General features: G+C 47.6%; 1 protein-coding gene across 1 annotated transcript in view; it reads left to right on the top strand.

Moving 5' to 3' along the window:
• LOC128877923 (fringe glycosyltransferase) overlaps positions 1-27,384 on the top strand; it is a 75,031-nt gene that overhangs the window by 33,787 nt on the left and 13,860 nt on the right. Inside the window, exons 5-6 of the mRNA XM_054125588.1 lie at positions 2,088-2,247; positions 24,224-24,309. Coding sequence (XP_053981563.1) covers positions 2,088-2,247; positions 24,224-24,309 — 246 coding nt within the window. The remainder of the gene's footprint in view (positions 1-2,087; positions 2,248-24,223; positions 24,310-27,384) is intronic.

Raw genomic sequence — 27,384 nt, forward strand, 5'->3', positions numbered from 1 at the left:
TTTCAAATTAGTTTCATCGCGGAGTCGCTCGGTCCGCGGCATAAATGATTCATGTGTCCCGGTTTGCCAGTCTCTGGACCGAATACGTATGCAGATTGGAGGCGCGCCTCTCGTTCCAATTTCCGCACCCCCTCGCCATTTTGGATTCCCGTTGGGTACGCCAGGGTACTATTCACGGGTCGACGAACGATCCGTTTCGCCGGAGTAATCGGGGAATGTGTACTATTGTAATCGCGCGGGGGTGTCGTGAACTCCGAAAGCTGGCCAATCGCGCTGTTACGGGGACCCGATCGTTCCATGTATCATCCGGTCACGTTGAGTTGCCGACGAATCGAATTCACCTCGAGATGAACGTATTTTTGTTATTGGTCGCTCGACAAAGAAAGTCGAAAACAGATACGTGTAAGAGCGTCGAGAGCGTGTGACAATTGGAAGTCATTTTTCGAACTTTCTGTTAAATTTACGAGTGGAAGCACAAAGAATAACATCGTACAGTTCTCGATTACAATAATCTTTATTTAATACCGCGAAGAGAGGCAGGTCCATTCACCATCGGGATCGTCTTTCTATCGAGTAACACCCCGACCGACGAACTCGAGTTTTGAAGCGGATGTTTCTGTTTGGCAGTCTTATCGCCCTGCACTTCTTAGAACTGACTCTGCGAGGACTTGGAACGAAATGAGATTCATTTCTGTTATTGAAGATTAAATGCAATATTCAGATCCAATCGATACTTTCGAACGTACTCCCTCGAGCGTCACGAAAGCAGCGATGGGCGAAACCCTGGTGTTCGAATAAATCTGAAGTTTGCCGATATGTTTGTTTTGTTTACCTCTTTGGAAAATGTTGAATAGAGGAATACGAGGCAAGCATATCATACCAAATTTCAGATTTACTCGAAGCCTAGGGTTTTGCCCATCGCTGTACGAAAGCTTGGTCTTTCCAGGGGCGTAACAATGGACGTCCCCTTATCGTGTTCCGGTTCACGCGAACGATAGGATCTCGCGCGCGTACGGAGCAGAAGCGAAGCGAAGCGCAGCGTCGTTCCAGGCTCGCCGCGTAGCCTGCTACGCCATTAAGCTGGAATTCAGGTGTATTAACGATGCCAGTCCGCGGGCAGGTACGTATCGACCACCCGTGGCCACCCGGTAGCGCTAATGGCGCGTTGGAACCGTTCGTTAGAGAGATTTTATTTCGCCTATCTGGCACTGGGTACAGCCGTTTATGTTCTCTGTCAGGCTCCCCTCGGGATTGCTTTCTAGGAAACGTCTTTGCGATTGCGTTTCGATGTCAGCCCCGCCGCGAACGATAAGATAGATTTCGATTTTTCTCTTCTCCCTAAATCCCCTCCCGAACCCGATGATACTCGGTGTGTACCTTATCGACTATTCCGCGATGCTGTGCAACGAGAGTGGGCAATTATCGAAAGATGGTCAGGGGGATTATCTCTCAGGCTTCGCCTATCGATGCTCGTTCGCGATTCGCAGGTTCCGCGACGGAGCAACGGATAACGAAGAAAAGATAACGGGGGACGTTGGATTTTATAGGGCGCAATGGTATCAGTTGTTGGGGAGATAACGTTACAGGGATGCCCTCGTCGTTTATTTTTGAACCTGTTCGAGAACCCCTGGGAACAACGTTCTTAATTAAACCCGTAGTAATAAATATTCTTCTCGTTCGGTTTCATTTATCTTCTTGGCAAGACTCGATAAATGTAGAAATCGGACGATAAGTATATTCGTTCGCTCGACTTTTCGAAATCTACCCAATTAATCCACGACGTAATTAACATCGATTAAAACTGCTCTGTATTCCTATGCAAAAAAAATATGCAACTTCGAATCTGAATAACATACATCCCACGATGAACCCGATCTCACCTGGTTTTCGAGAACCGGATTTCTGTTCGTCAACCCCATCCCCGCGCGAACCGCGTTAATTTCACGGCCGATCCCTGCACCTAGCTCGACGACGATCAATCTCGAGCGTCCAATTAACGCCCCGAATAAGCGGACCGCGTCTATTCGCGTGAAAATGTCGAAAACGAGCCGAAGATTTAAACGCGTTTCGCCCTGGTTGGTTTTCAGGTGGTTCTGCCACTTCGACGACGATAATTACGTGAACGTGCCACGCCTGCTGAAGCTCCTGGACAACTACAATCCACGGGAGGATTGGTACCTGGGCAGACCCTCGATACCGGCACCGTTGGAGATCATCAGACAGGGCCCGGAACCCTCCAAGCGACCGGTGAGTTTCATTCGGCGAACTGCTTAAAATCAAACCTGTTCCGTCGACTTTTTTTGCCGAATTTCGCCAAAAGACGAGAGAGCCCACCGTAACGAGCTCCTCGAATAGGCCACGATCGATTCCTGGACCGTTCCAACCCGGTTCTAACGGGAATCGATCTGGAAATGCAAATATCGTGGCAAGGGATGCCGAGAAATCGCTCTTCGGAGTGCAACAAACTCTTTGAGGCGATTTTCGGGAACGTCCGACGATTCGTAGAGGGCGAATTTTTTGACAAAATTTTTATCCAACGAGTTGAGACGAAGCCATTCCCGCTGATTCTCGGACCCGTCTCTAGCGAACCTGGAAGTTAAATTCAACCTTCCTAAAGCTCCGTCTAACGAGCGTTAGAAATAAGTTCCCTTAGTCCATCGAGTTGAGACGAAGCCATCCCCGCTGATTCTTGGACCCGTCTCTAGCGAACCTAGAAGTTATTTCTAACGCTCGATAGACGGAGCTTTGGGAATACAGTGAATTCAAGTTCCCCAGTCCATCGAGTTGAGACAGAGTCATTCCCTCCCTTGCTTGTCATCCCCTACGCGACACAGAGTTCGGAGAATCGCGTACCGAAAATATTTTCTAGGATAGAAGATGACACGTATATATAGGTTAGTTTATTCCGAGGTTTATTTACACGCGAGTCAGGTATTTCATCCGTCCTTTTTCGCAACTCGGACGTCTCGAAGGGACCTCCCATTTCCGGCTCGAGTGGCGGCCAGCGGAGACAATAACGAGTTGCGTCTCGTTTTTTAGTCGCGGTTGGCAGCTAGCAGCGTGAAATTCGTTTTCTCGCGCCTCGCGGGTGGCCCGACACTTACACAACGATTCTCGAGGGAAAGAAGCAGAGACAGGCAGAATTTGATTCGAGTAATGGTCGACGAATTGCTTCAACTCTACCCCGCCTCTCTCTTCTGAATCTCTCCTTTACAACCCTTCCAATAAAATCTGCTCCATCATTTGTAAATTTCTTCACACATGTAACCTTAAGATCTAATTTTGCTCCAAACATACCTACAAGTTCCGATAAGAAATAGCTGTATAAGTTTTCTTCTATGTAAACTTGGAGCTTAAAAAAAAAAAAAAAATGGTCGACGAATCAACGGTCCGCAACGCGACTTGTTTGTAATTTGTTCCTTCGTTCGAACGTTTAATTTACGCGCTCGATTAGGGACACTTGGAATTTAGACTGCAATCTCCTCTCGCAATCGCGAGATATTTTATTTACTATTTTACTATCAATTTCATCGTATAATCGTACACCAAGATGGCCGCGAGCGCGAAGGGTCTGCGATACCTTCTCTCCGTCGAAGAATGTTCGAGGGTTGGTCGACGTTCCAACGACCCTACACGAAAATTTCTCCTCGAATGGCAACCGCAGAAGGAAGCGGGCGCTGTCAGAAGTCGAAAGTCGGGGCTCGGGCGATCAAAAATCGATAAAAGGGCTGTCTTACCAGCGGACTCGCGAGATACACGACGCGATTTGGATTCCCTCGCGATATGATCGCACCGAGAGAGCCCGGCAGCCGACAGCTAAAACGGGCCCGCGATCTTATCGAACGACGGTGTCATGCTATAAGCCCATTAATCCTTTTTCCTTCGTCGGTAGAGCAAAACGAAAATGGACAGCAAGAGAGTAGGGGAAAATAAAAGGATCGTAGTAGTCGGACGGTTGGGCTTCCAGTCGAGGGGCTCGGAGAAAAAATTCTCAAACGCATTTATCATCCGTTTAGACAAATTAATAGCAGCGCCGATCCGCTTGTCGGTGGTACAAAGAATTCTCGCAGGACGATTCTTACAGGACCTGCCCCTCCGCGACACGCGTACGCGAAGGTTCGCGCGCAGGACTGTTCGAACTTCGAAATTAATTATGTCGCTTGAAACTAAAATTAAACGAAAATTAAACGAAAATTAAACGAAAATTAAACGAAAATTAAACGACCATCGGAAATAAGACACGATTCTTCTAGGACGAAGCGAGCAAGCTCCCTTGCTCTTTTTACTTACAAATATACGCGTTTAAAGGTGAACGAGTCGTTCGCGAACGACTTGGAAACGGAAAGTAAAACTTGCTGCGACGAAGCTTGAGAAAATACAGTAATCGGTACGGAGAACGAAGAAACTGAATAAATAAATAAGCAAGGAGCATTCATACGAGCAGCGAGTTGCGCAAGCGCCCTAGACGCCACGGAGATCGAAGGTTTTCGCGGTTGTATTTTAGTTTTATTGGGAACATATTCAGGGGGACTGGGCGTCTCGAGTGAATGGACATTGTTCGGCAGACACGGGTCGCATAAAGGGAGGGCCGACTCGGTGCTTGGTGTTTTTCAGTCCACCTCGAGGACTCCTCTTCATTCAGGCTTCTTACGATCCGGTCGAACCAGTATCGGTGCACGTAACCTCCTCGAAAGTCGATCGAGCTCGCCGTCGAGCTATCGATAACGCTAACCCACTTCAGTCTCGTTTGCACCCGAGATCGCGAAATTTTATTTGGATCAGGGACGTCCTGGAATGATTTTTCTTTTTCTTTTGTTCGCGAAACAGAATTACTAGCAAATATTCTACGCGTTCACCTCGGATCTAGAATAATACATCAAAATATTAGGTATTTGAAAAAGTTCGTGGCGTTTTGTCACTCGATCGAGGCAAGAATCCTACGCAGGCTTGGGAAAAAGTTCGTGGTTTTTATGGACAAAATGTTGTATCAAAATGTAGTCGACCAATCATAGAACGATGCAATGAAATCATGCGAATGGTTGAGATACACCACGAACTTTTTCGAATACCCAATATTACACAGAAACGTTACGAAATATTTTTGAAAAGGCGCCCCTTTGTAATTTTCTTTTAAAATGATTTCTCATTCTAGAAAAGTTGTATCAGATATACTTAAGCATACAATTCAAGTGACTATTTTCATCGAATCTACGACATTTCTAAAATACTTATCAAAGGCATCCGTGGTCCTTCCTCCTAGACATAAAGTTCTGTATTCGTCATTCTCCCCTCTCGTAATTATTAAAATATTTCCTGGCGTTGGGCAGTCGAGGTCCGTCTCGCGTTCACCTGAGACGATTACTCCCGCTGGCATTAAACAAATCTGTGCTAACCTAGACCGTAATGATAGTCGGTGGAATCTCATTTCACGAGCTGCCGTAAATGTTCCCATTTCGCGATATTCGCTTGCATTCCTACGGAGATCGCCGAGCCACTTTCTGAGAAATCTATCGCGGCGAGTGCCCCGTTTCCACTCGACCGCGGACCTTCTGCATTTAAAACCTTGGCTCTAACGGTAACGCATGTGCACACGATGCTTTAAACACGATAACTCCCCTGACGGTATAACGCACACTCCCGCAAAATAGAACATTATACAAATATTAGGGTGGTCCCTGTTGCAAAAATATTTTTCTAAAATTTCAGTTCTTTTAACACTAACACGTGGCCCAACCCGTTGAAAAATTAACTCTGCTTGAAATATCTCTGTAATATTATTTGAAATATTAAATATGTTAAATACGTAGTCTTTTGATACCTGCGTTAGAAATTAGATAGTACAAGGTGTTAGAATTTTATTTTAGAAATTTATTTTCTCAAAGATTACAATGTAGAATGCCAAAGGAAGAGTGTTCGAATTCTCAACGATCCGTACCGGTTGACTTATTTTGTCGGACCGAGGGTCGTCGCTTTCTGTCCCTGCTAGGACCCCTCCCCCTCTTTCTGCTTTAAGGAAAAGCAGACCATTTTCCTTAAGTCCTTAAAAGTGGCAATCGTTGCATTCCAACACAAGGTCTAACAGAGTTGACGTAGGTTTTAGTCAAACATCGTCATCTTCTAATCGACGCGATCTTAAACAAGCTTACTTGCGAAATGTTATCGCGAGCCATTTTCGAAGACGGAAGAGCGATGAAAATCTTATTCGAAAATTTGTGTTCGAGTAAACATCTCCCCGATCTGCACTGGTGAAAGGTAGCCGCGGTTTCTGCGGGAAGGCGAAGCAGAGGTTCGTGCCGCGTCTTTCGTCGTGGTATCCGCCGACCCCCCATGGGTGTGGTACCATCTTCCAGCCGAGATTATGGTCTCGGGTATGGTGGACGTTGCTCTCCCCGGGGGCTTCGCGTACTCGTATATTATATTTGCCCGAGAAATACTCGCCCTTCCACTCCTCCCTCCGCTCTCTTTTGCTCTTTTACTTCCTCGTTCATGTCCCGTCGTTCCAGTCTCCTCGCCTCCTCTTTCATCCTCCTCGCTGTACCGTGCGCTCCTCGAGTTCCTTTGGTCCTGCCGTGGCAGGACTATTCGCGGACCTAGAGGCTCTGCACGTGCACGCTGGAGAACTCGAGGATCGACGATTGAATGAGCTGTTCGAGGGTGGAGGAGATTCCTTGGACATTCAGCCTGGATCCGAGTTTATTGGCATCGGGGCTGGGAGGTGGTTAGTCGCGTTTAGAATCGTAGCCGGGAGTTTCTCGGTCGCAGAAAATATCCGCGAAGCCATTAGCTAACAGCTGTAAGCCACGAGAGAATGTAAGAAGAAATGACGAAGCGGCACGGGGGCAATTTGACTGTTGTAAAACTCGCGTAGCTAGGGATTTTTAGATACCTATTCTAAGCGAAGCTCTTAGGAAATACGATGGATACATAATTCATCGCGTACTTCGGAGTCGTCGAAGACAACGGATATCTATCGCGGTACCTCGATTGTTTCAAAAGATCATTTCAACTACCGCTACCATTATCCAACTTATCGTTCCCCATTTGTCGCTCGTAATCGCCATCAACGGGCTTCGTTTCCACAGAATGCCGCGCGTCGTCCACCCAGCTGGACGTCCGCTTGAACCTGGTGATTAGTCCCGTTGTAATTGGAGAGAAGCAGGACGTTCACCTTTTGTCGTTGCGCGAAGATCAAAATTAGTCGATGCACCGGCGCGCGTTCGAGCGGAATTGTTCGTGCCTATCGCGTCGTTAGGCCAGAAATCCTCGATGCCGTTCAATTACCGTTCCTAGATCGAACGCAGTGATTACGACAGGGCCTTTGTGCGCACGGTTACTCGCGTAACCGCGGATAACTTCCACGCGTACCGCTCCATTTTTCTTCTTTTTTTCTTTTTCTGTTCGCTGGATAATTTTACCCCCAGCCGTTGATTTGCATTCCTCGACGCACGGACCGAGTATCGCGGCGAGTTCCGCGGCGAGTTCGATCAGGTGAAAGGCGCGCGCGCGTCGCCCCGGTATGACGAAACGTCGCGAAAAATCGTAAGCGAAATAAAGGTAGCGGTGATCGTTTCACGTGGCAGCCGGGCGCTACGGGGGATAATTTGCTAATGACACGCTGCCTTGGCCGAGCTTCACGAAGAAAACGATAAATCACCGTGGCCGCGAGGCTCCCTGAATAAATATGAATCGGAGGAGCGTAATTAATTGGCTGACATGTTCGAGGCAGTTGATTTAATTTCCGAGGCGGTTTATTTGAATAACGGGGACGACGAGTCATCCCGAACGAACTCGCGAAGACGCGAATTAAAAATTGGACCAAATGGGGACGGGTAGGGAGGATAGGATGGGTAGATCTTTTATTTTCAACCCAACCTTCGTGATTTTTTTTTGCGGGGAAAATAATCGACGCGAACTTGACACGTCGTAGGTCTGTATCCGTAACGCGTCAGCTCCGTATCCGTTCAGTTCCGTAATGTTCCATCAGAGTCAGCGATTTTAAATGTTCTTCTGTTATTTCGAATGGGTATGTTCACACACGTCCGACACCGTTCCGTGACGTTATTGACGCGGTACGGATACGGAACCGACACGTTACGGATACGTGTAAATAGAAGCACATCGCGCTATTCTATATGTACGTACGAGACTTTGTTGAATCTACAGGTATCCTGGTCGAAAGTTATTATACGCTGAAATTATACATAATCTGACGAGTGGACGTCGCAAATAAACAGCTGCGTCTACCCATCGCTGGCGGAACGGTAACCGGCGCGGGTTAAAAACGCCTCGAGAAAGGAACACCGTGATTAGTAACCTATCCGGTGAAAATGTCCGCCGCGGACGGACCTAATCAGAGATCGTCGATCGTTGGTTTACATTCTTCGGGCCGCGGTGTAATTACGGCTGCATCGGCAGCGGGATATTGCGGGCCACGCCCCCGGTGAAAGGGTGATCCGGTGAAAGAGGAGAGCGAAGGAGAACCGTGCACGGACTCCGTTGCAGGAGCCGGGGGATTTCTGTTGGCCGGTAGGCCGATCCAGCCGCGGGATAACCTGCCGATGAACCGTAAACCAGGAACTTATTACGGTGCCGTGTAAGCCCCTCACCGACGCTTTATTATCACGACTACCAACGCGCAACAGCCTTGCGCACGGGCGCTGCACGTGTTTCTGCGATCGCCGCGGACGTTCCGGAGATAATTGCGCGAGTATTTGCATGTTTTCATGCCTGGATACATTGTGTCGTTTTTTTCCACCGCGTAGTAACACTCTCGGGCGCTAGTGCTAGCGCTGCAGTGGAGCCTCCCGTATCCGAACTTTTGGACAATCGTTTGTTTTATTTGCAAGTTGAACCCTTGGATTGGAACTTTATTACTACGCGTAAGCTCTTTACTCGTCTCGATCACGGTTTCGGCTAACCGAAAGAACAGCGAGGAAACCCTAAAGGAAATCAGGGTCCCTCTCGTATTTCCAGACTGTTTAGGTTGTATGCCGCCACATTCTGGTTCCTTAAACAAAGTATCGAACAGGGTACCTGAAAATGAAACGATACTGAGATCGCTTCCTCGATATATCCAATCTCACACAAAATGTGTCTGAAGCTTCGGGATCTGTGTTTTCCGGACAATCTCGCAAACAGCAAAAAGATGACTTAAAGTCCCCCCCATTTGATTCGAGAAGAATTCTATAGAGTCCGCTATAAAAATTCGCGACCTGCCCCCCTTTGAGATCGTCGTATTCGAAGATACCGTGAGACTATCGAGATAGTTCGAGCCGGGGTTGTTTACCCCGACTGTTTGGATACTACCTCCTCTGTGGCGCGTTAATTGGAGAGCCGATACAGAGGAGACGAGGTATCGAGTCCAACGAGACCGTTCGATTCGCCGACGAAAGTTGCTCGCTCGTTCCTCGCTCGTTCCTCGCTATTCGAGAATCGTCCCCTTGACGCGAATTCGTAAGCTCGTTGTACTCGAACGGGAGAGGGGCTTTGATACGTTTTCTTGCAACGAGGTTTTTGTCGGTGTTATTATCCATATCGTCGGTTTTGCGCGTCGGATTACCCGTGTCTCGACAAACCGACGCGAGTCCGGAGAATTATTCCAGTGCATTAGCTGCGAGCGAGTTTATTGCACTCGGGTAACGACCTGGCCTGGACCAACCGCTAATAATTACGTTCCTATATTTCTTTCCACGATTCTATACGTCCTATTGTTCCCCGGCTACGTTTTCTTGCTATGCCGGCGCAGGGGGATCCCCTTTTTGCTCTAGGATGCGCACGACTACGACTTTCTCGGACTCGGATGTTCTCTTAACCCATTCGGCCCGCAGTGCGACTCGAGCTACGCTACCTGAGCCAAAGGTGCCACGCGTCTGACTCGTAGTTGTTAATGAAGGGGGTGACGCCACTCTAGAGGCTGAAAAAAAGGCCTAACTTCGATAATTAATTTCGAGAGTATCGCGAAAAGAATAGGATTTATTTAACACTTAGTATAGCATAAACAAAAATTTTTGTGTCGTAATTTTAGTACGAAATGTCGAAAACAAAGCGAGTCTTTGAAATTGACTTTTGGGACGCACTGACTCATTTTTTGGCCAAAAAATAAATAGTAAATTGTTAACAAAAATGAAAGTTTACATAAAATAAAAAAACCGCCACGTGTCGCAACGTTGCTCGCGCGTCTAGCTGAGGTTTCCATCGGCCCCCTCTTCCGAAGATCCAAATACGAGATCGGTCGTATATCAAGGTGGCCTCGATACGTGAATCGACGAAGGATTTACTGCTAATGGCAACGTCCGATCGATAATAGGATGTATATTAATTAATCAACGTCCACGGGGGAGAGATACATATTTTTCGACTCGGTCCTTTATACAGGTATGCTAATGAAATAACGGGAACGTCTTCTCGATTATTGAGACGGTCGTACTCTAACGATCACGCTCGTCCAATCATTTGCGGAGGGTGATGGCGGTGGTAAACAGAACGAACTTCGTTTCTCGATAAGAATTTTCAATAAGAATGTAGTACGTTGTACAAAGTATTTTATTTGAAATTTTTCTCTCGCAATTCGAACGCAACTAGGTGCCAAAATTTTGAAGCAATCAAGGAAGAACTTTCGGAGATTTATTTCTCGTCGTCCCATAGATAAAAATAAATGGAAAAGGTGAAAATTTCGAGCTGCGAAGTTGCGTTCATGGTTGTCGCCACGCCCAGTTGGCGGACTCGCCCTGTATGGCGATCCCGGAGACATTTGACGACCAGGAATGTCATGGCACGTTTTTTCGCGTTTCGAGGCGAACGGTCAGACGATAAATTTCGACGCGATTGTCGGGGTGGACACCGCGCACAAAGCGCAATAAGAATTGATTACCTTGTTCCCCGTGAGCTGGTTCGAGCACGTTCTCGCGATCTAGGATCGGTAAACGACGTTTCTCCCAAGTTCGGTAAAAAAAAAAAAAGGGGACTCGATCGGGTCCGTTGTAAACGAGTACCGCGGGTTCGCGTAATGGCTCCATTGTGGCCGATCGTGCGATTTGTTCGAAATACGAGGCATTCCGTGGATACCGTGGATCGACCCACGGTCTCGTCTCCTTCGCTGGAATCCAACCCTCGATTCGAGTGGATCTGCCCTGTTCTCTATTCTCCAATGTTTCTATTCGGTTTTAGCTAGTCACCTATCGATTCGCGAAGGAACACGCGGTCGAATGCGAACGACATAAAATAAATTGTATTCGTCGACGGGGGATGACTAACGTACCATACCTCTTCTATGCAAACTGCAATTTTTTAAACGATTACAACTAATCGAAACGGACACTAACATAACGGAAGCAACGTAAATTACCAACGTAAATTAGCAACAATTAGCAAGTAGAAATGGCGAGTAACGGTCAGACACGCTGGTCAAGTCGTTGTAGTTGTCGCTGGTAGTAGATGAATCCTCAACCCTTTCAACCCTAATGGGACGTATACAATTACAATCGAGACTCACGAGATATTAATTGATCCGGTACTATAGAACTATCGAAATCGAAGTCAGAACTCTTAATTATTTACGAGCTTTCGCAAAGTGTTACTACCTAGCTCACCACTCAATTTTCTATTCCTACATCGAGCCATTTTCTAGAATCCTATTCTCGAATCTATCCCGTTCTCCATTCGTTTCGCGAAATCTGTGTCCATCCGCGAGATTGGTTGAAAGGGGATGGTTCGTAAACGGGAAACCCGCGGCAGAATACGGTCGTTCGTCGAAAGAGAAGATGAAACGGGCTGTCGAGATGGAAGGGGAGAAAAAAGGGAGCCGTAGGTGGCCCCAGCGGGTAAGCAGTAAACCTGCGGCCCTCCAGTGGCCGTATTAATCATTCCGCGGACGAGGGAGCAAGAAGAGAGCCACTCGATGCCAAGAGAGACCAGGTACGCAACGCCGCACTCTCCCCGTGAAATACGAGACGTTTCATTAAAGCCATCCGTCGAATCCTCCCGGCCGATAATTATCCCGCTACCAGCCGCCTTAATTGAAGGAACCTGGTGATTTTAGGACGGCCGCGCAATTTTCGTTACTCGACGCCATTTTAAAATAGGGACGTGCCAACCACCCTGCGATCGCTCGGCGAAACCAAAGAAATTGTATGCGTGACCTCTTTGACGGTGGATGACGTTATGGGTAGTTTTTTTTTTTAAAATTATTTATTTATAATGGTCGCATGAACAGCAAGGTCTATTAGCGAGCACGGTATAACACATGGTTACAAATGAATTACAAATTAATCGGACATGTACAATAGTTGAACTTTGTTATATAAATCTACGCTTTTTAAGAACGAAAGAGTCGCAGAGATATTTCTAAGACTGTTAGACAGTCACCGAGATCTGTCGGAAGTTTGAAATCTTGTCGTTTAGATTGAAGCATCGGGCAGTCAAGTAATAACGTTATTACGTTATAGGTATTGGCTGATGTTACATGTTACAGATACATGTTATTTTATCAACAATATCTTTAGAAAATGCCACAATGGGTCCTGTAGGTATCCAATCAAGAATTTGATGGTACATTAAGTCAGCGTTACTCCTCGAGGTGCGTTTCGACTGGCACTCTCAGCCACGTCGGCCTTGATCTTGCATTAGAAGGTCAGTCAGCGAGGAAAGCAACCGTTGCAGCAATTCCCGAAGGGAAGTCTGCTCGTTCGATTCTGCGGTTTTCCTATTACCAGTGCGGCAAAAAGCCGAGCAGACAAAGCTCGAGGCTTGGCCGGGGCTTCTCTCCATGTCGGAGCGGTCTCGGGCCATTTGGAAGCTTTTTTCTTGCGTGATACGTGGCAGGGTTGGTTGGAATACTTGGTTAGGCTCGGTTATGTAAATAATACTTTCTTTACGGAGTCGATGCGAATTTGATTCAAACCAAGCAAACACGTATCAAATGTTTTTGGTTCTCCAACGAAATTCCATCGTACAGCCTCCTTACAAACAATCATTGAAGACACAGCGTCCTCCCTCTTTAACCCTTTGAAGACAGAATTGAAAATGTTTTACTTAACACATTTACCTTTAGACAAATTATTTAAAAATATGCGTGTAAATGAAATCGTGGAAAGCAAATGAGAGGTAACCTATGCGAGGCATCTTTGTGACCAATAGGCGTTTAAAAATTAATTTTAAATTTGTGGCGAGCAGTAGTATAGTCAGTTGCCTTGAAAGGGTTAAGCGTCGTTTTCCGTAAATACGGGCGTTCCAAAGTGCAAGGTCCAGACTAAATGGCCTGCCTTTCCCCTCTCCGTGTAAGATAGATCACGACTAGGGATCGAGAAGCATCCGAACGACGAACGACTCGAATTCCTCGTGCATGCCGCGAAAAATGATTGCCTCGAGGCGGAATCGAAACGACGAAGCGTGTTAATAACTGAAATAAATAAGGCACGGCTCTGCGTACGGCCGCTCGGAAAAATCCCCGATAACGTTGGTGCACAACACGGTTACCAAGTGGACGTAAATCGTAAACGAACGCGAGTCAACAGGGAAGAATTATTATTCGCGCTCGCGGCTGCTCGGGAGGCATAAATCTTAAAATCATGGAAATTCGTCGTAAATCCTGGCCGTACAGGAAAATAAGAAACATTGAACTCGTCGTTGAAGTCGAAGAAATTGGCGGGCAACAAAAATTCTGCTAGCAAATGGCACTCTAAAATCGTGTTTTGTTTTCGAATCAGTCATAGCCGACGTCCTTTCCCTAATTAATTTTCAACAAATACGATAGAATCGCAGCGAAAGCAACGCGTTTTCGCGGATACGGCCCTGGGCTGTCACCTATTCCCGCGTTCGCCAGAAAATCGCGCCCTGTTCGCAAGCTGACGGCACGCGGATGCGCGCCACATGTCCAGCATTCCGTGGCCCTTCTCTCCGTTTCTCTCCTTCCTGCCATTCTCAATCCTGCAATCCTTTCTCCTCACCTCTCGACCATTCCCAGAACTATTAATTAGCCACTTGGTTCGGCTCTCCGAACGGCTACCGCTCGAAATCTCGCCAGCGACAACGAATCCCTCGATCCGCCTCCTTATCGGACCTCGTTAACTTCCAGGCGAGTTTTATCGAACGCCAAACAGCATCGGCAACATTTTCAGCAGACCGTTGAAGGTGTATGCGTGGCTGATCGCTATCTTTACCGCGTCGATTGATACGTTGGCACACGAGTTCTCCCGCATCTAAGCGTGTCATTCTTTGGCTCGTTGAAATTTTACAGCATTTCTGGTAATCCGGTTGAAAAATGTGCGAGTATTTTATCAGTCGGAGGCTATAGGATCTTCCGAGTTCTCGCTAAGGAAATCCCTGCGCGTTGATTTCGTCGTCCGTTATTCGAATTAAATTTTGCTCGGCGGCCTTCGTTGGCGCGGTTCCGCCACCTTTCAGCTTCGCTCGCGATTCGTAGGAGCGGCGAGGTGGCAGGCTTAAGCCGCGCGGTCGCGTCTTCATCTCGCGAGACACGCGTTACGGGAATATAATGAAGCTTTTCTCTCTCTTGTTCCATCGTCGGTTCTCGGCCGGCGTCCCTGTCCCACGCCATCACCTCTTACAGGCCGCGACGGATTTAATTAGAGCCGCATTGCCTCCAGATACGCGCGGCTGTCCGAAGATAATTTCGCCTCGCCTACCGTCCCGCGGCTAACGAAATTAAGGCGGTCCTTAATGAGCGTGGAAATACCCTCGGACCGTCCATAAACCTCTCCGGGCGTCGTACGTACTTTCGAGTAACGATAATTACAAGCTGGAAAGCGGTTGTACGCGCCGCCGTTGTCAATGAAATTATTTTCGGCCGAGACGTCTTCTTCAGTCTCGACGAGATGATCGTTTGGAATTTTTGTTGGGCCGATACCGAACGAGTCATTGAAACCAGATTATTTCGATTCGATTTCTACCAAGTTTCGTCGAGAAATGCTCGGTACTTTTCTTTTCAACGAAAACCAGCGAATGGATTTTAGCCTATTCGGTTTTCGGAGTTTCAAAATATCGTAGTTATCGAAACGACTAATATTTCCAGGAATCAATCGTGTTACTCTTTTCGCGGGAACGTATAGAGCAACCAAAAAAAAAAAAAAAAAAAAATTTCACCTGGATCGCAGGGAAATCACAGGCGGACAGATTTTGAATCTCGATCTCACGTCCCGAAAGTACAAGCCTCCTGACGTCTCCGAGAAGAAGGGAGAACCGCTTGGAAATTTACGCGGAATGCGTCCGTTGTCTCTTGCACTGCGACCCAGTCTCGCAATTATCCCGCCGGCTAATTGCGTCAGGCTAATTAAATTCGAGATGCGTCGCGCGAGCGTGACGCGAGCCTGGAATAATGCAACCATTGAAACGAAACACGAAACTTCTGCGCGATCTCCCTGTTTTAACTCCTACGATTTTCCTCCAATCCAGATGAAATTTAACATAGCGTCTCTTTGTGCGTTTACTGGAAAGTATGTGCCACTTGGGTCGGAGAGATATTAGCTAAACGATTTCAGGGTTTCTAACCGTTACGGGACTCGTACGAGTCCCCCGGTAACTGGACTAGGTTCGATGCGCCGGAACTCGAGAAGGTACGAACTCTCGGCGAGAAACGGGAGTCGAGTGGCTTACCTCGGAAGACGAGGAATCGCGAACGGTCCCCGGTAGTCGATTACGGGGGTCCCCCTAATTAATCGACGCACGGGAAAGACACGGTTGGTTCGGCTCGCTCGAAATCTTCCGGAAATCACGGCCTAGGCGCAGAACTGCGTTACGAACGTGGGAATCGTTTTCAGAGTGCACGCCGCCGTGAAACTATCGCGCCGATTACATCTCTCTGTTTACTCTCCTGGAAAATCAACGTTATTTATGATGCGCGTCCGGTCGAGTGGCCTGGACGGGACCGGGAAATTTTGTTGCAATTATAATTGACCAGTCGTCGCTGATCCAGACCCCGGGAATCCTTCGGGGGAGTTCTTACTCTTAACGTCCTCCCGGCGTCGAGCTTACGGTGGCTGTTTAGGAACATGTATGAACAGATCCTTGATGTTTATTATGTATATTATTGGGCGCGGTTATTAATTCCGTGCCTATTTGGAGGAAACTTGTTTTATAACGAATTTCAATTTCACATACGAAATATCGACCGAATGCTTCTATTTAAAGCACAGTCATAGCTGATCGAATGTAAAGACGCGTAATTAATTTCTACACCTGTTACATAGTATATTACGTATTATTATTTCTAAAGAAAAATGGTGCATCTGGAACGCGAAGGAGAAAAAATTTCTCTTTCGTTTCCGGTTGGAACGGGGGCAGGTCGACCTTGAGATTCGAATCTCCCCGGGGAACACGGCTGGAGGAACATCGGGAAACAACAGCGGGGAATCAGTCGGAACACCAGTGGTCGTTTTGTCCGGCGGAGTTCATCTGACCCCGGAATTCCGCGCGAGTCTCGTGGCCTCTCGTGACTGCGACCCGCGTTGTGTTATTCAAATGCGGCCCGCAGGGGGGAAAGAAAAGAAGCAGCCGGAGAGATCGAAGTCATTCCCTTTCCTTGTACAGCCACCGGTGATAGTATCTGGGCCCACCCGAATCGGCCGTGTATATCTAATGCGTTCGCGAGCTCCCGTCCTGCTCGTTTCCTCTCTTCGCGCGTCGTTGCCCTCTCGATGGCCTCCATCCACTCGACGACCCAACCCATAGACTCCTAGCACCGTGTTACAGAGCCTCGCGAATCCCAAAGGTTCGCGTGAAAAATCCTGGATGGAGATTTTTCAGGACGGTGGATCTCGAATCCGATGGTTTTATCGTGAAATTTCTTTTGGGAACCGGGGTAAACTGATGTTTACCTAACTGAGTCCGAAGACTCGAAGGCTAAAAGTTTGGAATCTAGAGGCTTGGATTCTAAAAGTTTAGAGTGTAAAAGTTTGGAGTTTAAAGGCTTGGATTCTAAAAGTTTAGAGCGTAAAAGTTTGGAGTTCAAAGGCTCCAAATCTGAAGATTCGAAGTCTAAAAGTTTGGAATGTAAAGATTTGGAGTATAAAGTTTAGAGTCTAAAAGTTTGGAGTTTAAAGGCTTGAAATTTTCAAGACTCGAAGTCTAAAAGTTTGGAGTCTAAAGATTTGGAGTCTGAAAGTTTGGAGTTCAAAGGCTTGAAATTTTCAAGACTCGAAGTCTAAAAGTTTGGAATCTAAAGATTTGGAGTCTAAAAGTTTCGATTCTAAACGTTTGGAGTTTAAAGGCTTGAAATCTGAAAACTCGGAGTCTAAAGGTTTGGAATCCAAGGGCATTACTTTATCTACGCGATCATTAACACACCCCGCGATTCGCGTTCTCATTCAACTTCATCTTCTTTTGTACAGGAATCGTGGATACTACGATACCATAGACTGTAATACTTTATTTAGTAACAATCGGCAAAAGCGTGCGACTATCGACGAGTGCTTCGAATTTCAAAAAATACTGCCTATAGTTTTTGAAAATCCCTCGGGCCACGAAATGTCGATCGTGAAGCGTTTCGAAGCAATTTCCACGGGTGCAATGGCCCCCACTGTGCACCAAATGGAAAAGCGTGAACGCGACGACGGTCAAGGTTGCGGTGAAAAACCTACCACGCCTCGGAATCGAGCAGCTCGGAGATAGAGCCGTGATTGACGGGGAGAAAGGAAGATCCGCGAGGGGAAGAAATTAATTGCCGCGCGTCAAGAGGCGACCACGGGAGAGGTTCTCCGTTGGAAAAGAGAGAGGCGCCGGCGCGCTTAATGGAAGTAATTTAACGTGGAATATTGTGTACCGCGGGAACGCGTTTAAATCGCCGCCTAAATCGTTTCGAATGATTGATACGTGCGCTACGCGGACATTTCGTTCTCAGGGGGATGAAGTAGGTGGTGGAGAGGGGTGCTCGTTACGCGAATTACCTATTGAATCGCGGTGGCGGGGAAAACCCACGTAATTGTCCGGAAAAATAAATCGCAAGAGGGAAACGCAAGAAACGGGGTAATTTACGGGCTTCTTTTCCCAGTTTCCGACAGGCTCCCTCTCTCTCTGTCGGGTTCTTTGTTGCGCTGGATAGTCCAAACGTGGGCAGCAGTTTATTCGGGTAACAAACAATGGAACGATTGGCTCCGAAAAATTGCTTCTTTACACTTTTGCACGATGTATCATAGAAGCACGAATATATATATAAATTTGATCGCGAATGATTATACACATCGATACGAATCTCCGTGTCCAATTTTGTCGTTCGTCGATTCAAAGGTCCCTCAAATTCGAATTTCGCGCACTCGACGTTCTACTCCAATTTTTCCAATCGGAACATTTGAACATTCGAACGTCACATTCAAACATCACGTTCAAACATCACGTTCAAACATCACGTTCGACGGTCCGTTTTCGAAACCAAGTGATTACGTGGCCAACAAACCGGAACTACGATTCGACGATTACAGGCAGCCCCGTGCAAGTACCGCGTCGTATTTCACACGACCAGGCCAGTTTCCCGGAGACTCTAACGAACCCCTCCTGTAATTAGGGACCGCATTGTGTTCGGTTCGAATGCGATGGGACTGCACGCATGACCCGTAACGAATGTACGGTACACGTGGCTTGAGAAAATTGAGATTCACGCGCCGCTGTTCCCGCTGGAGAATTACGAGCCTGGATACAATGGGAGGGACGCTAACTGGATCGACGGACTGCTGCTCTTTCCGCGGTATCGAGTCGCTGATAAGACGCGCGTGTACTCTTCTGGGATGGACAACTTGTAGTATCTTCGGTGGTAGAGTTTTAGGGTGAATTGGACTTGGGCACTCGTTCCATTTAAGGTCTGTTTACACATATCCGTAACGTGTCGGTTCCGTATCCGTTCAGTTCCGTAATATTCCATCAGTGTCAGTGATTTTAAATATTTTTTTGTTGCTTTTGAATTGACGCGTTCGCGCACGTGTAAATAAACCTTTACGCTGCTCGAATCGTATACTTTTAAGGGTCTCTTTTGTTTCGAGACAACTTTCGCGATTCTTTTCGCCTAGGGACATCTAGACTCCCAGTTCCGCGGGCTTATCGAGTTTACACGGTTTCGAGCACGTAGACGCCTCATCCTCGGTGCCGTTACCCGCACTCGTGTCAATATTCCACGCAACTGGCCAGCCCGATCGGTCGATCGGCATAATTCGACAGTCGGGAAGCCTCGTTTCCTCGGAGTTGACGCTTAACGTATCGACACTTTACATAAACCTATTCTTATCATCATGGACATTGCGAATAGGAGCTCTTGTGAAATACACTGTTAATCCAGAACTAGGATTTCATTTGGGGACCCGCGGAGAAATACGTAAATTTCGTAGGGGATTAAACAACCCTTGGCTTCGTAAGGTACGCAAAGAATTGTTCTCGGCGAGGCACGAGCCAAGTGAAAAATAAAGAGGAATAAATAACAACGAATGCACCTATGATTCCGAAGGTAATTTCCAAGTCGTTCGACTCCGTATTGGTATGTTCAGCGTTAACCCCAATAGCTCGGTGTATCGGCGAGCCTAATGAAACGGGCGTCGTCGAAAGAGGACAGGTGAACCGCTCGAGCAGCTCGAAGCAACGCGTTGGAAGACGCGCTCGTGACCCATGACGGCCTCCATGAGCCAACCCGGGAGGACGTGTATCCCGTTCCTCCAGCCAGGTGGAAAAGAGAGAGGGATCAGCGGCTCCTATGCCACGTACGCTACCTCCATTACTTCGATATTATTATACCCGCAGCTTTATATCTCACGGCGTGATCTTCGTTTTGCAGCGGCGCATCCGGTGCCCAGCGCGGAATTGCGGCGTGCCCAGGCCACCTTTAATGCCGCTCGTTCTCGCGATTCTCTTTTATTATTTACCGCGTTGGATATCGTCGATCGCGCGTACGTTCGTGCCCGAGCACGTGGACATGCAAATCGACCGCGGGGCTTGTACGCAATTATCGTTCATTAAATATCCCTGGCGATAACAACGCGTTTTAGCGTCGCTATAGATCGCGAACAGGAGAAATTCCGACGGAAGTCGCGGGTGGCGCGGCGGGGTACAGACACCGGCGTTGATCGATCGATTCAATCGATTCTCGAAGAGGCTCAGCAGTCTGAGCGTTTAGGTGAAACGAATTCTCTGTTTATTAGGCGTAGAAAGTAATTCCGTGTCGAAGGTCGGTGCTTTACCGTGTAATCAATGATCGAATATTGCGTTATTTAATTAATTAATTTATTTATTTATTTCAATATACGGGCATAACCCAGTATAAAATTGACACAATAAAGTAAATAGTAAACAAAGATAGTCGACAGTTGACAAGTAAACAAATATATACAAATATTAACAAACAATCAAAACGAAGTTAACGCAGATGAATCGCGGGATTACCTATAAAAAGTTTATGCGTTATAATTATATATAATAAATGACCGAGAGTCGAAGAATTAATTTCTACACCTGGACGTTTCGTTGCGAGCTTTCCAACGCGAGGACGTCTCGCGTACACGTCGAGCGGTATCTGGGCGTCTAATCTGTTCATTAGTCCTAATATATCGAGCGATAGCCACCCGCTCTCCCATCAGATATTACTCGCCGTGTCATCGGGGGCCTCGTTTTACGACCTCGACCGTCTCGGGGACCCAGTCGTTCCCGATCGACAGGGAACCCTCTCCTCTCTGCACTTTCGATTACCGGTTTCCGGAATGGGACGGCTCCGCTGACTAATTAACGTCGTAACGACCGCGCGTGTACGGCTACAGGGCGAAACCCTCGGGACACAATCCACCCGAATGACTCCTTCGCTTTTGGCCCTGATGGACGGTGACGAGCGTCTTTGGATCCTAAGGGCGACTTCAGAGGGTGAAATGGGTCGATCGTATATTTATTTTACCTTTTGTCCGCATGAAATTCTATTTTAATATAGTTCACGTTCGTTCGCGAATGACGCTGGATGCGTGCATGAATTATACATATATATACAGTCGGTGTAACAAGTAGACCGCGGATCTTTATGCATTTATAGAAAATTTAAATGTGCAAGAAACTACAAAATGCAAACGATACGCAAGAATATAAAAAAGATTGAAAGTAAAGTTCGCGTTATAATATTTGCAGAATAAAATAAATTCCTATTTAGGTTGAATTTTTATAGGCAAGTTCGCGAATATTTTACTTTGCATAAAGATCCGCAGTCTAGTAATGAGTATTCGTACAGGTACCATTTATTTAAATTAAGGTACCATTAAATTAAATTTATTTAAATTCATATTAAATTAACTTATTACACTAATTGTAGTTCAAGAATTATGCTGAACGTGTACGCGAATTATACAAATACAATTCACGTGTAATTCGTGATGACGTTAGACGAATACACGAACTACATCGATACGATTCACGATGATTAGCGGCCTCTCAATTTCTGTGTCTTGAAAGCGTGTTTTTCGTGGCTCGAGTGCAACGACACCAAAATAAAGGAGATTCGTCGGACGAAAGTAAAAGGTGTCTTTCATTGAGAAAACACCTGCCCGGAGAATTACGCTCGAGCCCGAGCAATCAGTCACCGATTTTAATTACAGCTCGTCCCGTTTACCTGACAGCGATCGTCTCGATCGCGAGAAATTGCTGAGCCAACGACCGCTAACCGTCGACCCTGAAGATTCTTCGCGAATATCGCTCCTCTGACTAATTACATTCCGAACCCTTCCGTCGAAGGGTTGAGTGCGCGTCCAGTGGGGTGGGAACAGGGAGTGGAGACGATCGTACGATCCTACATCCAATTACCTAGCGACGATTGGCAGCGATCCAAAGATAAATTCGGTTCCTTGATTGCTGCTCGCCGGCGGCCGCTTTGGCTCCTTATCGTCGGGAGAAGATAGCCGGGATTTTAGTGGTCCCGGGCCCCCGTTCGGCCCAATTAGCTGCTCTCCTCAGCGATTCCGAAACGCTTTCGGGGGGAAAAACGTTTGCGGGACACTCGGGAACTCGAGTCTGTTTCGATGCCTCCGGAAACTCTCGAACAGCTAGAGATTTAGAGATTGCAACTTCTGCTTTCACCTTGGAATAGGAACGAACGCGAAGAGGATTCCGTTTTCGTGCCGGGAAACGCCATTTGCCGCGACGACTCCGTGCCCCGCGAGTTTACCACGGGTACCCGTGGTTCAGCGTGGCAGCGTTTAAGCAGTTCGTAGAGGCGTTTTATCGCACGTGAGAACTCGGCCGCCAAAGTAGAGCGATCCGTGTAATCGCTGGACGCCGCGGCAGTTAAAGAAGAACGCTAAGCGCACCCGTTGCGAAGACGCCAGAGGCCGAGGAAACGGTAATAACCGTCCGCATTAGCATGTTGCCTTTTTGCCTCCAGCGGCGGTGCACCGTCGGCGTTTAGAATCGTTTCGTCTGGAAACCGCTTGAAATCGTCGTGAAAGCTTTCGAAAAGCTCGAGGCTAGCGTAAACTCTCTAAAATAAAAAAATGAGAAAGCGTAGGTAGATAAGTCTTCCGAAAGTAGTTGGAAAGTTAGAATAATGTTGACAAATCAGCTTTCCAGTTCTTCCTCGGTCGTCCGACTCGAAATTCCTAGGGTGGATCGTACCAGAGCCTTCCTCCTTCCTCCTCGAGGAAAAAGTGGCCAACTTAACAGCGTTAAACTCGCGAGTAAACGCGAATCGTAAAAACCGGGGTCCGCGCCGGAGCGTTTCAAGGATGGAAAACCGCAACCGCGGCCATCAGGATTTAGTCCCATCTCGTACGCTAATAACATCGTCTGGCTTGTAAATAAAGCTTCTTTCGCTGCGGAGAATCTTCGGTGGGCAATTTCCTCGAGGACTCGAGAGTACGTACCTCGGTTGGAAAACGTCGAGATATCCGAGAGAAGAGATAATAGCCGCGATCGCTGCCGACGAATTTTCTTTCGCCGTCGTAACCAACTTGTAATTCTCCGGTGTAAATTCCCCCGCGATCGGACGAGGGGCGTTTCGAGCAGATTGCGAGATTCCGATGTCGTAAGATTTCGGTTTTGTTGTCCACATTGTGGCCACGCACGTGCAGGGGAGTTGAGCTCACGGCTGCACGTCATGTACCACGCCTAGAAAGCAGCACGATTCTCGAGTCGTAGACCAACGTCGAGATAGTATCGGTGGCATGGATCGGCGTCCAACTCGGCCGGGAGTCCGGCTCTAATGGCCTGCGGGCACGACGATCGGTCAGAAATCGACTCGCGGCTCGCTGCTCTCTACGCTCGACCTTCCAGCGATAGCTTTGGTCGCTGTACCGAGTGTAACAGTTCAGGAAAAGGCCGCATTGTTTTCTTCGGAGGCTGTCCGAGCGAGTTTCGGAAGTAGGGCACGCGGAACGAATGGCGCCGCGTGTCTTAGACCGCACAGAGCGCAAGAAATCCATGGACCCGAAGTCGGGAATCATTGATCGATCCTGTTCAATTTTATGAACGCTGCAATTACCAAATTACCCTACAACTTCCGTAACGTTTATTTTACGCAATCGATTTCACCGCGAACGTACGAGATTTACGATCTAGTTACTCGCGAAAAGCTGAGGAAAAAGTTCGGAAAATGGAGCGTAGAAATGGAGTGCACGGTGTCTCGTCGCAGCCATCGGTAGTCGTTCGTTTTCTTGCGTCGCATTTCCAGGTCACTGGGAAGAGGCCGATCGGAAACACGGCTCCCCGATTCTCTTTTTTCCGTTGACCCTTTTTCTCGTTACTTTGGACGACCCTTTCGTCGTCGAACACGCGCTGCATTCGGAGCGTGAAAATTCGGGGAGCGACGAGAGAAAATCCTCTCGGTAGAGAACGCGAGCAAATGGACCGCCTGCCCCGGAAATATCGCGAAAAGAGGAATTCCCGCGATCGTCAACACTCGACGCTCCTCCGTTTCCTTCTTTTTCGTCACCTGTTATCGAAAGGACGAACGGTTGCGGTCGAGGCTGGAAGAAATTTAATTCTTATAGATTCGACAATTTTATATACGTTGCTATTTAAGTATACAAACAAAAACGGAGATAAATTTTGACGAATTTATATGGGACCTTTTCTCGGAGCCGATACCTCGCGCAAAAAGCCACCGAAAAGTCCTTTCCCATTTTGCAATCCGACGCTCGGTTGCCTGGATACAAGTGGTCGAAGTTGCGTTGAGACCAGGCCTTGGATTGTAAAATGGAAAAGATATTTTCGATTCGTATTTACATGGAGATCGTTGCTAACGAATCCGATCTTTTTTCTGTTTCAGCAAAAGGTGAAATTCTGGTTCGCGACGGGAGGCGCAGGATTTTGCATCAGCAGGGCTCTCGCGCTGAAAATGACGCCAGTGGCTGGGTGAGTTTGCGTTCTCGTTACAATTTTTCCCTTGATCATTCGCCTTGTCCTCTCTCCCGTTCGACGTGACTTTGCGAATCGTTCGAGTCGTGATTTTTTACCGATTCGTCGCTCGTGGCCTCCTTTTTTGCGAGGTCCCCTTTGCTGTAATGTGTTCGATCCTTAACGAGCGGGAATTCACCTTGTAAACTGGGTGAGCTGTCCATCGTGCACCTTCCTGACAGTGCTCCTCCAAACCGGGAGACTTATTTTCACAAATCAATAATATTCGTAATCTTTTATCTTTGTGTAAACCTTGTAATAACTTACGTATAATCGTTTTAGTCCAGATCAATCCGTCCGGAGGATTTTTCTAATTTTCTCGAAAAAAGTAGCACGATGACCCCACGGCTAACCATCGAATTCATCGATAAGTAACAGCCAGATCTAATGTTCCTTTTGATCGAATCAATTTCCCCTGGAATTCTATCGTCTGAGATCGATCATCTCCAAATCTCGCGCAGGTGTCCACGTTCCAAGCTCGTTTCGGTTCCTTTCAGAGCTTAACGCGGCTAACGCGATGTGAAAATGCGCATTATCGATCGCGTTCCGGTGGAACGTGTCTCCTTTTGTACCGTGTGGTCGCCATCCGTTTCTACCTGACGAGGATCGAGCAGCCTGGAGCATGCGCCGAGTCATCCTCGGGGATCTCGACGGAGCCACGATTGATCGTTTTCCTCGATCCGCGATTGCTTGCCTCTTAATGATACGACATACCGTTCTACTTCCATTTTTTTTTCTTCTTTTTTAATTAGCTCCCGAAATCGTGTCGGTAGAAAGTTATCGAGTCACTCATAAATTAATGGTTTCTCGATCGTTTGAACGCTTTCACGAGGTACGTGAAATCAAGGGTAGTTGGCGATTTCAATTAAAGAATCGTCGATAGTTGTTTATCTCGAGATCGAGGAGAGGAAGGAGACGAGGAAGACTCTGTTTGTCGTTGCGCTATGTTATTTTAGATTCACGCAGCTACTCGATTAGTCGACGTTCCGTAGACGACGTCGGATCCAGGCGCAGTCGCTCCACTTAAGGGCTAATGGCGCGCAATCAAAATTGTTTATCGCGACGCGCATACGTCGCGGCCATCTTCGCGTTATTATCAATAAGTTCGTCTCGAGGAGCAATTCGTCGAGCTCGGAGCGACGTTTACGCCGCGATTGCGCGAGTTCTTCCAGGGGGCTCCACCCCCCCTCCCTCCCACCTCGTCTTCTCGTAAATCATTATTTATGCCTTACACAGTGGCCTGCCGTCTGTCCTCGGTACTTGGCGACCGTACCTCTTCTCCTCGGACACGTAGAACTCGCGCTTGGGTCGATTGGGCAGGTTGCTCTACCGGTAGCTTAATACACTTTATCGCTAAAGCAGGCAGCTCTGTTGGTAACATTAGCGCTCGATAGATAAGGTAGGTCGTTCTAGCGATAACGTAGGGCGCTCTGTCGATAAATCCTAAAACTATCTCAGCGATTTTAGCTACTGGAACGGATTAGAATTGCGAGGAAAAGAGTTGGACGATTGTAACTGGCAAAAAGCCCAGCACCTGGGAGGGCCCTCGAATCAAGCTCTCGATCTCTCCCTCTTCCTTTCTCCGTCCCGTTTCCCAGTCGTTCTCGTCCACGTTCTTCCGTCCGCTCCGCGTAGTATACACGGTCCTGGCATTATCCTGCCTCCTGTACGCTCGTTCCTTTCGTGTTGCAACACGTCCGCGGAACAACAACGGACCAGGGACGCCGGGAGGAGGAACGGAGGAAAGGAGTGGCAAGTGCATCGAACCGCTTTCTCATTCAGGGACGTTGCCACTACTCTCCCTCGTTTCTTTCTTGTTTTCTTGGTTGCGCCGCGGACGGGACCGATTGAAGAGTATCCGATGCTCCACTTTTCTTTTCTTTTTTTTTTCGTTATACGTCGAGACGTCGACAGGGGAGTGGCGGGAAAAACTGGGATTCGGGGCTTCGAGCGTGCAGGAGCCGAGAGTCGGCGACTTTTGGTAGCTAATGGGGCGGGAATGGTGCAGCAATTTGGGTTGCTCTTTTCAAGAATTCAACTCTTTGGGGACTTTCGTGACTCTTTAACGCGTTGCAGCGGTTGGTTATGCAAAACCTGAATTGGTCAAAGGTTTTATCGACGGAGCTTCCTATATTATCGTTGGGAGAACCTGCTTTATCCATAGAGAGTTGAATATTGCCAGCAGAGCTGTCTACTTTATCGATCAAGCGTGTTACATTACCGACAGAGCGATCTGCTTTATCTGTTGTCTCGAAAGCGGTGAACCGTTATTCGTAAATGGCTGTCGAGGCTTCATACGTGAATGGCACGAGAGTCAACGCCTCGATTACACCAGTTTCCCCCTGAACGCTTCGCGATTCGGTGATTGTAGCTTCGATTGCACTTTTATCTAGCGCAACTCGTGATTAATGACGCGAGCTAGACTTCTGTTGGTTCCATTGGGCTTCACTCGGAGCTATTTCCAGCCGTGGCTGTTCGTTATTTACGATGCTCCGCGTTCATAACGGTGCACTGAAAGCTGGCGTATGGCGATCGTAACTCTCTCACTGATTTTCTATTATCGCCGCTCGCATCGCAGGCCTTATTAATAGCTGGAAAAATCGCGCTTATGGTTTCTCAAATAGTTCACGGCACGCTTCCTGTACCCATCGCTCGTTTTATTCGCGAAAAAGCGTCACGCCCACCGACGGAACCCGTTCTACGTTTCTCGAAAGCAGATTGAAGAAGAGTAACGTGTAAAAATTGATAATATCTGACGCGTAAAAAAAGAAATAAATGGCTCGTAACGCGACACGCGCGCAGACGAGCGTAGAAGCGATCGCAAGTATCGATAGGGGACGGGTTACGAACAGAGTCGAACGCGATCTCGGTGCACGGGGAATGCGAGGAATTTTTGCAACGTATCAGCCGTCGATCGCGCGCAACGAGGAGGGAGGACGACTGGTTTTCTCGTGGTTCGTCGAGGAGATGGGTCTTAATTAACGACGAACGCAACAGGTCTGGTCACAATGGGCCTACGGAAGGCTGATTGCC

This window comes from Hylaeus volcanicus, chromosome 6 (assembly GCF_026283585.1).
Source record: "Hylaeus volcanicus isolate JK05 chromosome 6, UHH_iyHylVolc1.0_haploid, whole genome shotgun sequence".
NCBI classification, from domain to species: domain Eukaryota; kingdom Metazoa; phylum Arthropoda; class Insecta; order Hymenoptera; family Colletidae; genus Hylaeus; species Hylaeus volcanicus.